The sequence below is a fragment of the Molothrus aeneus genome, chromosome 1 (genome assembly GCF_037042795.1).
Source record: "Molothrus aeneus isolate 106 chromosome 1, BPBGC_Maene_1.0, whole genome shotgun sequence".
In the NCBI taxonomy this organism is placed as follows: domain Eukaryota; kingdom Metazoa; phylum Chordata; class Aves; order Passeriformes; family Icteridae; genus Molothrus; species Molothrus aeneus.
The window spans coordinates 5,567,845-5,582,181 of NC_089646.1; the positions used below are offsets into that span (position 1 = coordinate 5,567,845).

Below are 14,337 nucleotides of genomic sequence, written 5' to 3' on the forward strand. Positions count from 1 at the left end.
TGTCCCAAGTCCCTCTCCAGCTCTCTTTGGGCACTGAGAGAGGCTTTAAATCTCCCTGGAGTCGTCTCTTCTCCAGGCTGAGCAACCCCAGAACAACCATATATACCCTGAACAACCCATATATATGAATCTTACATATACACTGACATTTAGGTTATGTATGTGTAAATGTTCATACACACACACATAAATTTACACACACACACAGACACAGAAAGATAACAACCACCAGTTTTCCCAGTCTTCCACTCAGCTTCAGTCATAGTTGTTTAGTTCACTTTATGTGAACCCAGGGCACTGGGAATGTTTCTCTGTCTGCTCTGGGCTGCCCTGGCCCCCAGGGCAGCACTGACTCTGACCCTCATTCATGGAGAAAGTTTCCCAGACTTCAAGATAGACCAGAATCCACAAAAGTGTGAAATAGATTATAGAGAGCAGTGTAGGTGTGTCACTTGGTGAGAAATTGAGGTTTGGGGTTTTTAGTGTGTCGTGGATGGAAGCAAGATGGAGGGCACAGGGTGTCATCCTGGGTTTCTTCTTCATGCTTCTTCTCCATGGGTTTGGGTGCCATAATTGGGCAGAAAAGTCCCCATTGCAGCTCTGTGGGATCAGTGATTGGGTTAAAATGGAAAATAATCCAGGTGTCAGTTCTTAATTGGATAGTTTAGTCTTGAAAGACCTTGGAACGGGAGATTGTTGGCCATTTTGTGCCTTCTAATGAAAAACTGCCAAACTCACAGCAGTGAGACTGTTTTACTGATAAGAAATAATAAACATCTGAGTGTGAACATGAACCAGCATCTCAAGTGCCTTCAATCCAGACCCAGAAAAACTGACAAACGGTACCCCCACAACTTTATAGATCCACCCTTGTATTTTTTGCACTGTACCAAAGCAGAGAATTGAAACTGAGATAATAAAAGAAAACATAAAGGCCAGCACCTTTTTCAGACAATCTGTTCGAGTGCAGACATCCCCCACTGTGAGGTTGACAAACACATTTTCCTCCGTGTTTCCCACCCCCTTTGCCCAGCCTCACTCCCGATTTTCTGCGAAAGCCTCTCAGAAACCCAGGGATGAAACAGGATCACAGAGAAATGCTCAGCTTGGAGCCTCCCCAGCTGAGGCTCCTGCCTCTCCCAGGAGATCCTGTGTAATCACTTCAGCTCCTTCCATGGCTCTCACAGACACCTCCCTCAACACCCCCATGTACAAATAGCACAGTTCCTGGAGGAACAGCATCTCCAGAGTGCTGAGGGATCGCTTCAAGGGGACACAGGGATGGTAAAGGCAGTGGGGAGGTTTTTCCAACTATTTCTGGGGATTCAGCTGGGCTGAGATAATGCTCCTCCTGCACAGAAAGAAGTGACTCCTTGAACCTTCACTTAGAGGGATGGAAAATAATGTAAGTCCTGTGGTTTACTGCACTTTCTCTTCTTAGGAAAAAAAAAAGGTGGTTTGTGGTAGACTCTTCTATAGGATTCAGTCACCTTTTATTTGCCTAAAAATCATTAAAAAACCTGAGCGGCATGATAAAAAGTGGAATTGGGGAGGAGTGGATATTTATTTATTCCTTTGCACAGGAGTTTCCCCAGTGTTTTTGACTTGTTATTTGGCTGAAATAAGTTAACTAGGATCAAAAATAGAATCCTGGAAAGGTGAATAGGCATATAAGGAAGTTTTTTTCTGAGCATGAAAATTATAGATATATATCTTATCTACAAACTTCAGATTTTCTAGTTATAATATTTATTTCAAAGCAAAGACAGAAAAATTTCAATAACCTTAAGTTTTGTAACATTACTCTCTCTTACATAGGTTTATGTTTAGTAATATTGTTCTGATACAGACTCACATTTGGTTTTGAGACTTAAGAATGGATCTCATTTTAAATACTTTTTTGTGTGTGTGTGTGAATAAGGCAGAATTGCATCTGTTTTATTTGTGGAATATGCTGTACTGTGCCTGGTGATTGCTTTTATCATGATAAACTGAGGGGTAAAATAAATTAATAAGTGAAACCTGGGAAAACTAGATGCTCTGGAGTTCCCCCTGTGGTACAGGTGCTGCTCCTTTTCCATGTCTCAAAGGTTTTAAATTTTTTTGTTGTATTACATTTTGGATTTCTTTGTAATTATTTGACTATCTTGTAATTATTTGACTGAGATTATTTTTCATATCCACAAAAAAAAGTTTTTTGAAATTTGATTTTTCAAAATTTCAAAAGGGAAAATAGTGAATTTAATAAAGAAAAGTGAGGAACCTAATGACATTATGCATGTCTTTATTAAGTGACACTATTAAATGACATACCTAGTGCAAATGGTTTGTTCAGAATTAACTTCTGATTAGATACATTTTAATATATTTAGAAAACTCAGACAAAAAACCATGTCATTTGAAAATTTCATTAAATTATGGAACTACTAAACCTTTGGCAATCCAAGTTAAAATTGAGATTGTGCATTCAAAATAATTTTTATCAAAACTTATAGTTAAAAGCATTTTTCATTGTGTTTTAGTGACAGATGAGGGGTGTTCTTTCATGGACCAGCTAAATTTTGTAATGGTCTTTGGAGAAATATTTCTCTTGCATTTTGTCCTAAGATTTTTCCTCCATATATTTAGCTGCTGAGAGACCTTTTTGTATCAAAATGTACACAATTAAAGGAATCTTCAAAATGACAAAATTACAAATCTGTGATACTTTTGGTGCATTTACTAATTTCTGTTAATGGCAACAGTCCAAAATCCAAACCATGACTATCTACAGCTTTTGTTTGTTGTAATCAAGTCATGTTAATGTAAGTTTAAAGAAATATTAATCACATTAACCACTTTTGAAACACTGCTTACCTGTGGAAAGACAAAAAATCTGACTTACTCTTAGTGTAACCTGTAAAAACCTAAATCTCAAATGCTAAAAAACTTAAATTAACAACTGCAATTCTTACATGGATGTCCTTTAGCTCTTGATGTTAGAGGCAAGGAGAGCATGGCTCTCATTCCTCAGTGCTGAAGACAACTCAGATTCCCTGTTTGCTTCAAAGCTTGAGTATCCATAAAATCTGCAGATGGTTCAGTACAGCACTGTAGAAAATTTATGATTAAAGATCACAGTTCGCCTCCCTCCCTGCAGCCCAGTGTAACCTGCAGCACGTTCTCCTTCCTTCCACTGTCCTCCTTGGGCAGCACCCTTTCAAGCTGGGTGAAATGAATGAATTTCCCTTTCTCCTTCTCCTTTTCCTCCTCCTTTTCCCCACTTCATACTGATGAAAGTGTGTGATTCACACTGTCTGGTCACACTTCTTAAATCTGCCCCCAGGCCTGCTGATGTTTCTTGGTATGGCACTTCTAAATCAAGATAGATTCAATTTCTTATTCAAGTTAGGAGAGGGCTGGGTCCCGTCCTGTTTCTTCTCTTTGTTTTGTAAAACCTCACACCTGAGGTTTATTTCCCTGTCATCTGACCAGCAGCTGACCAGTTTGCTTGATAACAGCAGAGGAAAGAGAGTATCTCAATTAATCTCAATAAGAGATGATCTCAATTCTTTGTGCAGTTGCCACCATGTAAAGCCACAGTATGGAGGATCAGTGGATTCAGATATTATCACACTTTAACCACAAATCCATGCAATCTTATGAGTTAACTTTCCTGTGAAACAGTTCCAACCATAGTCCTGGAGCTGTGGGGGTTCCTTGGGGTCTTCTCCGCTCCCTGGGCTCCTCAGAGGTTGGAGAGATAATTCCAAATCCTGTTGTTGGCTCATGGACTGTCCAACCAATCTTTCCTTGTCTTCTGGTTACACCCACTCTCCTTAGGGACAGGGAATGCCTGGATGATGATGACTCAGTGCAAACCACATTGCCACATTTGCTGTTGGCTTTTACAATCTTGTCCTGGCCACTTTTGGAGGCTTTTGTGCTTCTTGATGACCAACAGGTTGATTCCATGCTTTGGCTATTTCCCTGGGGACACCAAAGCCACCAGTTAAAGTCCATGGGCTGATGTTTGTGGCCAGGTGATTACACCTAACTCATCCTAACTCCAGCAGCAATGGTCATGAACAGCTTTTCAGCTCTTTTCTCTCAGGTTCACTCCTGTGCTGCCACAGAGTTCCTGTGCTTCCTCAGTGCTTGCAACTGGCCATTTGACAACTTGTCAATTGACTGCTCAAGCACTTACAGAAAGTGATCTCTGCACAGATTTAAATTATTTATGATGGCAAAGTAGCTGAAAATTAGTGCCCCCTTACCAGGCAAAAGAAAATGTGACTTAACGCTTCACTAATTGCTAAGAAGGCTCGTGCTGGAAGTAGTCATTCATGAGACAATTCAGAATTAGGCAATCATGGAATTTTTATGTGTTCACAGTCTGCTGGTGACTAATGATGTTTGCCCAGTCCCACCACTGACTGTAGAATCACCAATCTTTGGAAGTTTAGCAGGTGCCCATTAGCAGGGGCAGTGAGAAGAGTAGGTGTAATGGGTGCAAAGAGTTGAATTCATCTCATTGAGACATCTCAGGTCATCAGTTGTAGTCAAATGGCATTTCTTTCCTGAAGTAAACGTGAAAAGGGGTCTCACCAGGCAATGTGGGAGCTCGTGGAGGTGTAGCTGTGTAACTCCAAGGTGTCTGCACTGAGGTGAAATGAATCCCACCCAGAGGGGCTTTCTGGATGAATGCTAACTGGCTTTATCAGGTGAATTATTTTGTGAATCTCCACACTGTTTGCCACCTTCGTTCCCCAGCCCAGAACAGTAAATCCCAGTTTAAAGAGTGGGGATTTATCTCACACTAGTGAGAAAAATTTGTTGCATTTTTTTTGGTACTCTCCATGTGTGTATGTTAATCTCTGTGTTTACCCATCATTAGCTGCCCTGAATTCACAGTTTTGCTGATTTCATGGAGGGTGTAGGGTCTGCCTCCCTTGGCAATCTCAGTGGAGCTGCTCACACAGGATGGTGGAAATTAGACCTGGGAGAAGTTCCTTGTAGGCTGCAATGGAGGAGCAACTAAATGGGCTGAAGAAGGGGTAATGTGTTCTCTCCTTATAGAAAAGCATTTTGGGGGCTGCCTTTTACCTTTCAAATAAAAGACAGACTGAGAGAGCTGATGCTGTTCAGCCCAGAGAAGAGAAGGCTCCAGGGAGACCTCAGAGCTCCTTCCAGTGCCTAAGGGGCTCCAGGAGAGCTTGAGAAGGACTTTGGACAAGAGAATGGAGTGACAGGACAATGGATTTAAACTGACAGAGATTTAAACTGGATATTAGGGAGAAGTTTTCCCTGGGAGGGTGGTGAGGCCCTGGCACAGGTTCCCAGAGAAGCTCTGTCTTCCCCATCCCTGGGAGTGTCCAAGGCCAGGCTGGACAGGGCTTGGAGCAACCTGGGACAGTGGAACATGTCCCAGCCCATGGCAGGGGATTGGAATTGGATGGTCTTAAGGATCCCTTCCAACCCAAGCCATTCAATTATTCTATGAACGCAGTATTTTCTTTCTTTTTTATTGTGACAGTTTTGTATAGAGGGAAGGCAAGAGGCATAAATTAAAACAAGGGGGATCCAAATGGGTTGAGACAGTCAAGTGTTGGAACAGGTCACTCAAAGAGGTTGTGCCAACTCTGTTCCTGGAGATCTGTCTGGGTAAAGCCCTGACCTCGTGATTTATCCATTTTGAGGAACCTCCTAAGTTCCCTTTCAACCCAAATTATTCTCTGATTAAAAAGTTACATATGCTAAGATGCAAGTGTTATTTTAATATGTTAAATATCTTAAGAGCCATTAAGAAAATGTCAGTTTGGTTTGATTAAATCATCTGCCTCAAAGCACAGAAATGTTTTTAGGGAAAGAGTAGAACAGTTCTACAGAAACTTTGATCTCCTATTACTTATGTTTTTTATTTATTTAGTTCTAGAAAATTTGACTTCTCCTCTGGAAATTCAGGTGCAGAAAGATGCAATACAGCCCAAGTCAAGCATAGTAACAATCTGCCAAGTTAAAAAAATCAAACAAATGAAAAGAAATAGGGTAATCCTGGCCACTCTGATCACACTAATTATTTTTGTCATGCTGAACACAGGAATAATCAACATTTTTCACCTCTTTTTAATAACAGTTGATGAAGCCATAAAAGCAAAAAATTGAGAACAATTTTATTCATTAACTGGGATTGAATTGTGGTGATTGTTATCACAATTAAAGGAGAGAAAATATCTTTGACAATAATCTTCTTTCCCAGTCTATTCACAAAGAGTATTCCTAAAGAGGAAAACAAATTTGGAAGAAGGCATCCTTACTAACTTGGAAAATATATCCAGCTACAAATTTTGGTATTTGAGAAATAATTCATAGAAAGTATGTTTGACAGCTGATAGAAAAAATTATAAATGCTTTTTTGTTTGTTTCTTTGTGTTTTATCATTTAAATGATTATTCTTTTATCATGGTGATTTCGTTATCAGTGTTTGGTCTTGAGGAATTCCAAGGATAAGAAAAATTTTAATTTTCAAGAGATATCAAATATCACATTGTTTTGTAGGTATTTCAAGTCTTGAGAAAAGGCCAAAATGGTACTTTGTTTCTTCTGTGACCTGAAGGGGAAAAATGGTTTTGAATTAACATTTTTTTCTACTTTAGGTCAGATTGCTCCATTGATACCTGCTCACATAAAAACTAAATACATCTCAATTGTCTTTTGTGTGCCATCCTCCTTGAGACTATGACTAACAGAAATTATTTTGGGGATATTTTTAAAGATGCTTGAATGAATCAGGGACATTTTGTCCCCAATTACTCAATTTCTAACAATTGTTAGATTTTATTCAGCATTAGGCTGATTTGCTCAGAATTGCCCATGGATGAAAAGTGCAGTTTTAGCCTTTTGCTCCATGGCTTGCAGCTGTTCTCATGGAAATTTTGCTGCTGACATGTGAGACAACAAGCTCAAGGCTTGATTTGCTTCCCTTAACGTTTGAAAAATTAATTTTTCCATAATTGTTTGAAGCAATTTATAAAACCACCAGGAAAGATCTCCCTGCCTGCTCTCCAGCTCTGGCAAAGGACTCCAGGCTCTATGTGCCCTCCTGCTTCCTTCTAATTCCCCATCCTTGGCTTTAGCCAGCAACCTCTTGTTTTCCTAGAATCTCCTCTGCCCTGGAATAGTCTTGAGGGAAAATGGTGTGAGAATCAAAGTTTATTTTCTGGAAGGTTACGAGATGGTTTCTTGGAAGGGAAGACATAAAACCACAATGAAATCTGCAACAAACACAGAATTTTAATGGTGAACTTCTGAGATCAGGTAAACTTTTATGGAAGTGGAGGGATGGGTATGTTTGGGAAATTTGGCACAAAGCCTAATAAAGTAATTACTGTATTCCCTCTGTGCACTGCACAGAAATTGCATCTTTTCATGCATCATTCACAGTGCCCATTACTGCTACCACAACATCTGAATTACTCTGAACATCAACAAAACAAGCACCACTTTGTCCAGATGAAGGCTTGAAATCTTGTGAGTGGATGTTGTAGTTTTTGTTTTTGCTGTAATACTACACACAGCTTCCAGACTGTTAACCTGATATTGAAAAGTATGGAATAATGAGTATTCTTGCCTCACTGTCCTATTTCTCTTCCAGAAATGATGTTAATTTGTGCTGGGAGCAAGGGTTACTTCTCATATTCATAATTTCGTGGGCTGCTTTAATGGGAGAGGCAGGCAGACTGAAAAAATGGAGCAATTTCACTGCAGTTAGTTTGGCACTGGCCTCCAGCTGTTGTTCTCACAGCAATGGTTTCCTACAGCTCAGCAATGTGAGGTCAGCTGAAATCATGTTGTATCTGGGGAGAAATGAAAAGGCATTGCATGACAGGGGAAGGTACAGGCAGTCAGCACATGCAGAAAAATTGTTTACAAAGTAAAACAAAGCCTCTTGGTCCAGGCTGTACTTTCCAGGGGTGTTCCATGTAGTGTCTGGAAAGGAAAGGTGGAAGAACAGGTTGTCTATCAGGAGGACTTAAATTTCAAGATTAAGCTGTCACTGCTGCTGTGGAGTGAAATTTGAAGCACTCTTGAAGGGGTAGTGGCAGCTTCTGAATGAAAAATCCTGGCTGTGTGCCTCTAAGGTGAACTTCTGTGCCTGCTCAGCACAGGGAGAGCCCTCAGCCAGGTGGGATCATTGCACAGGGTGCAGGTGGGGCTGCACTGGCTCAGGAGTTCCCTGACCCTTCACTGAATTAACAATGTCCTCCCAGAGGTCATAATCAAAGAAAATATTTTGGAGAAATCTCCTTGCAGAGCATGCACTCAGGTTGTGTTTAGTGGATGGATTCCACCCAAAACCTGACCAGATTTCTTAATCAAAAAATACAAAGTGTTTTGCTAGCTTATTCTCAATATTTTTGTTCTGAGAGGAAGGCATAAAATATAAACTTTGTCAGATCAAGCATTCCCGTGCTCTGTGGGTCACAAATTAAATCTATTGGATGCTGCTCATTCCTGTGCTGGCTCCACCAGGATGGACTTTGCATCTGAGTATTCCCATCCGCATCAGTTAATTTAATAATTGATCCTCTTGTTGCTGACAACTTCCACATGTTTGATGTTGCAGTTTGATGGGTTTTAGTGTCCCATTTCCAAATATTGGGCTGAACCAGAAGAGTAGGGTTTGTTTTTTTTTCTGAGCAGCTCAAGAGCATTTAGCATAATACACTCTTAAGTTTATAGAGGTTTTCTCACATCCTATCTGTGCATATAATTAAAAAAAAAAAAACTGAGAAGACATCTCACTGAAAAAGGTATTTATCATATATTTTCTTCTTTATTTTTTCCTTTGTAGAAGCTGATGGCTTAGAAAGTTGATGTTCTTAGCCATGCATGGGCAAACAGTTGTTTCATTTCCTTAATTTGCCTCTTTTGGAGTTACTTGACTTCCTTTCTACCTCTTTCTATTGTTTGGACAGAATTAGTGACAGGAAGAGAAGCATGAAAAATGGCTGAATTCTTGGTGCCTGGTACCAACAACTTCCGCAGGTTCACTCAGGAATCCTTGGCAGCCATCAAAAAGAGAATTGCTGCCAAAAAGAAATGTCCAAAAAATACCACAGAGCAGAAACCTGAGGAGAAGGATCGCCCTCAGCTTGACCTCAAAGCTTTCCAGAAGTTGCCAGCTCTCTATGGAAATCCTCCTCCAGAGCTCATTGGGGAACCACTGGAGGATGTCGACCCGTACTACAAAGATCATAAGGTTAGAGCCAACCAAAATACTTGAATTTTATTTTTAATTAATTAAATTAAATTTAATTTAATTTATTGCATTGCCAAAAGTTTCTGTGGGCAATCTGTCAAAGAGTTCTGCTTACATCCCTTTATACAAATTTTCATCCCATTCTAGGTTAAACAACGCATGCAGTTGGCACAGCTGAGTGATGTGCTGTAATCTTTTTTAAAAAAAGCTTAACTTTAAATTTTAAGAATGAAATAATATGAAATCAATTAATAGAATAGAAGCAGAATAAACTGGACAAAGGAAGAAAAGGGGGGTTGAGAAAGAAATTAAAATAATTAGAAACTACAGTAATTTTGTACATAATTTTGTACATTTTCGTAAATTCCACAGTTTTGAACAATGTGTTTCACTCCATATCAATGCTTTTGTACATACAATAAATTATACTTAAGCATAAAGATTATTTTAAAACAATTGCTGATGAATCCTTACAACCTCCTGACTCAAGCTCCATATTCCAGTTGTGACATACTGAAGAATATGATTTTCAATAACAAAGATAAATGGAAAAAAAGAGAAATGGAAACTAGTCCAGAAACTCCAGGAGCTAGAGGATCACTGTCAACAATAGATAATAATGAAAAAGGCTGCAGTTCTTCCTTGCACCTCTTGTACATCTTGACTCAATGACGGTTTTGTTCTATTTTAAGAGAATAATCATTAGCAGGATTAGTTTTGTGCACAGCTCTTTGCAAATCACAAGGTTGAAAAAAGAAATTTATGCTAAGGAATAATTTGCAGCCTGAGAGTTGAAGTTTCTGATGAAAGGATAGCAAATGTATTTGGCCTTTCCAGTTAACCGGGCTAAAGTGAAATTCAAACTCTTGCTCATGACTGACACAACAGGACAAAAATAAGTTTTGTGTTCAACTTCCTGACAAATTCTTGTTTGTTTATTTTTGAAAGGTTTTCATAGTGCTAAACAAGCAGAAAACAATCTACAGATTTACAGCTACACGTGCCCTGTGGATCTTCAGTCCCTTCCACCCAATACGAAGAAGAGCAATTAAAATTTTAGTACATTCATATCCTTTTATTGGCTTTATTCACTCTTTTTGATTATAAAACCCTACATAATCCCGTGCTTTTGTATTTTACAGATTGAGTTAGTCTGAGTTGAGTGAGGTCTTCTCCTCACTACAGATAGATTCTAATTATGACTCACCTTAGATATTACTAGGTCATTATTATTAGCTATTAGTAGGTGATTTTGGTGTTTTTGTAATACTTAGAAATAAGTTTTGTGAGTATTTGGCTTATTAAGCCTGATTTTCTACAGATTTGTGTTTTGAGCTCTGATATTGATTTCTTGATGTGTCATAAACAAGTATCTCATTCTGAAGCCTTTCCCAGTGAGAAGATTGATAAGATCTCTGTCCTCTTTTTCATCTTCTGCTTACCCAAATGTGGGAATTAAATTCAACTCATGTGCCAAAGCTGATCAACCATTGGCTAGTTTTGAGAGAAAAGGCTGAGTTAGGCAAGCATACACAGGAAAACACACAGAAAAAATAAAAACTTAGTTTAAACTTAGTTTCTCTGGGAAATAAGATTCAAAAAGTGTGCATGTGTTATATGAAAGTAAGTATTTCCAAAATGCTGCTGCAGGGAATGCCTTGGGAATATAAAGGTAATATAGATCCCACCTCATATATCAAATTTAGGGGGTGGGAATCACAAGTAATACTCCAGTTTGGCACTGGGGAAGGACACCTGAGTCTGAACCAGACCCAGAGTGGAGTCTGTGATGTCCCTGTGTGGATTTCAGATTTCCAGCCATCTGTGGAGTGAGGTAACTCCAATGGCTTGAAGTTGTCATCACAGCAATGTGCAGACATCCCTGGAGCAGCAATGCCTCTCATCTGGGGCTTTCTCTGGGTGGAATTTGGCTGACATTGGCATGTGTGGCTCAGCACCTTCTAACAGCTGGACCATGCCTGGACCTAAGGCCAGGATTTTTATTTTTTTTTGTGGGAATGGAGAGGATGGATAATGGCAAAGATGGATCTGTTTCCTGTACTCCTCTACCCTATGGATTGCCCATGTGTGTGGTACAACAAGGCATGAGATCCAGCTCCAGAGTCATGTGGTTGAGCTTAAGTGTCCACATATGAGGCAGCTGCCCAAGCTCCTGTTCTCTGGCCCAGCAGGTCCCCGACAGCACCTGGGGAGCCCCTGGAGCTGGCTAAACATGGGCATCACAATATAAAAACCCCATTAATCTATCAGAGAGCATCCAAAGGAGGGCAGTGGAGATGGTGAATGGTCTGGAGGGGAAGCCACATGAGGAGTGGCTGAACTTGGTCTGTTCAGCCTGGAGAAGAGGAGATTGAGGAGCTGAAGACTCATTCTGGTCTTCAACTTCCTCGTGAGGGGCAGTGGAGGGGCAGACCCTGACTTCTTTACTTTGGTGACCAGTGACAGCACTTGAGGAAACAGCTGGAGCCAAGCTAGAGGAGGTTTAGGTTGGATATTAGGAAAAGGTTCTTCACCCAGGGGTGGCTGGGCACTGAACAGGCTCCCCAGGGCAGTGGTCACAGCACCAAATCTGACAGAGTTAAAGAAGCACTGAAGCAATGCTCTCAAGCATGTGATGTGACTCTTGGTATGTCCTGAAAAGGACCAGGACTTGGCCTTGATGATCCTGATGGGTCCCTTCAAACTCAGCGTATCCTGTGATTCTATGATCTAGAGTTGTTTGAGACTCCTGCAATCACCCTGTCAGATTTCATGCTGTCCTTTGGAAGAGAAGAGCTCTGCCAGGTCAGAGGTAGGTGTGGGCTCCACCTGTGTGATTTTGAGCAAGTGTTTAACTTGTATGCCAAAAAATGAAACTAAAATTGCATCCTTCCATCCAGTCCTAAAGTGGTTGAGGGTCCTTTTTCCAGGCTGGAAACGCTTAGAGCAGCAGATCTTTAACCAATACAGAAATCCCTGAGTAACAGCAGTAGTGTGTTGCCATCTAGCATGGCTCAGAATCACTGAATACCTGTGCATGCTGTTCTTACAAGTGCTTTAAACAAAAAGCCAGATAATATCAGCCAGTGACTGATGCAATGTTGAGTTACATTTCTGAATCTGTGTCGTATTCTTTGCCTTCACTCCCATGACTTACATTGTTCACCTGGTTTATCATGTGCACCATTATAACTAATTGTGTATTCATGGCTCTGTCTGAGTCATCTAAGTCTTCATCACCTTCATGGAACACATATGTTGAGTAAGTATCTGTGGGTATGTATATCTTTTATTTATGTAGTTGTACTGTGTTATTGAGACTTTACACTTTCACTCAAGACAATTTGTGGGAGATTTAAAAGGAAAGTTGCTTGTCTTAAGGGTTTTTTTAAATTTAGATTTTATTTGAGGAAGTAGTTTTGTTTTTAAGCCAAATATATACAATAATTTTGATGTTATAGAAGAGAGTAAGTGCAGATTAAGTTCCACTGTTGAACTGGCTTCATGTCTGTTCTTCTCCAGTTTTCCCACTTTCTGAAGTTACTCCGTAATTATTTTCTCTCTATCAAGATGTATTTCCTGTTGTTACTGATGCTGACTGAGCACATGGGAGTTGCTGTCTTTCAAAATTCTGGCTAATTATATTGAAATACTGAGTTTTGCTCTAATAAAATGTTCTGTCAGAAGCACTTGCCCTGCTGTTAGAATGGAAAACTTTTATCTTTGGTGCTGCCAACACCTGCAATGTTAAATTACAATAAATCCATGTTTTGCAGTCAGTCTTGAAATGTATAATGCCATGGATTTGTTGGTGTTGGGGCTTTTTTAGAGACTATTTCAGCTGTCACTTTTTCACTTCGGCAAAAACTCTAGAATATAAATACTGATGATTCTAACACCTAACATGAAGAAGAAGATTCCCAAATACTTAGCATTAAAAACATGTTTAAAAGTATATTTTTACTATATCATGTTAAATGACACTGAAACAGCTTGGAGTGGCAAACTGTCATGCGAGCAGGAACAAGGCTCCGCATGGTATTAAAACACCAGAAGATGCTGAGGTGCTTCTCTGCCTATGAGAGAGTTAAAGGTTGGATCAGAGTTGTTTCTGCTGTTGACATCAGCTACCATTCAAATGCATTTCAAGAATAATTTCAGAATACTTCTTTCCAAATAAAAAGGGAAGCATTACATCCATATAATTTCTTAGTGCATTTGCTGACTACCAAATGAAAGCCTTTTGAATTCTGTAGGGATATTGCTGCCTCCTTGAAATTATAAGTGCACTCAGTTAAGTCCAGAAGAGCTTTTACTGATAATTTTCCATTAATAAGAAAAATTGCCATCTTAAATTGAAAACCCTCTACTCTTGTATTCCTCTAAGTGTTTTAAATATTCTACACAGAAATGGTTGCTGTGTGCCCAAAGGAAATAACACAACACATCACACGTTCACTTGGCCACTTGAAACTGGAGGAAGATAGAAATTTGGATCTTCACTTTAGCTAATAACTGGGAGTCTGGTGTTTCTGAAATTATGGGGCCTCACATGAAAGAATTTGGAAAAAATTGTTGAATGTCAAAAAGTGTGTCATGGGTTGCACACTAATAGTCATGTCCAGATTGCAGTCAGCTACTGTCTCCAGCTCCATGTGAACCAGATACTGATGGAATACACTGAAATCCATCAGAAATCTGTTTGTTCTCTCCAGCATTGTCTCAGTTTGCTGGCCCAGACATTAAATAGTCTGACTGTGCCTCTTCTGTTGAGTGCTAACACTGCTCTTTCCATTTGGCTCTTTTCTTCCCTCCTTAGATTTACTTTCACTGGCATTTACACTTTTGAATCATTGATAAAAATATTGGCAACAGGATTCTGTCTAAATGAATTCACTTTCCTCCGGGATCCCTGGAACTGGTTGGATTTCTCCGTTATTGTCATGGCGTAAGTGGGAACAAATAAAATATGGATTACCCGCCTCGTCTCTCTGTGCTAGAAATTCTCATTGCTGTGGTGCAAAAGGCTGTCTGTGGTTTAAAAACCAGCCCGTGGCTCCTAACTGCACCTTAAACTGTCTAGACAATTGACTTTT

The 14,337-nt window shown here is 39.8% G+C and overlaps 1 protein-coding gene across 1 annotated transcript in view; it reads left to right on the forward strand.

Annotated features, from left to right (window-relative positions):
• Window positions 1-8,986: 8,986 nt before the first annotated feature.
• LOC136556330 (sodium channel protein type 5 subunit alpha-like) overlaps window positions 8,987-14,337 on the forward strand; it is a 33,415-nt gene continuing 28,064 nt past the window's right edge. The window contains exons 1-4 of the mRNA XM_066549482.1: window positions 8,987-9,241; window positions 10,190-10,304; window positions 12,395-12,503; window positions 14,061-14,189. Coding sequence (XP_066405579.1) covers window positions 8,987-9,241; window positions 10,190-10,304; window positions 12,395-12,503; window positions 14,061-14,189 — 608 coding nt within the window. The remainder of the gene's footprint in view (window positions 9,242-10,189; window positions 10,305-12,394; window positions 12,504-14,060; window positions 14,190-14,337) is intronic.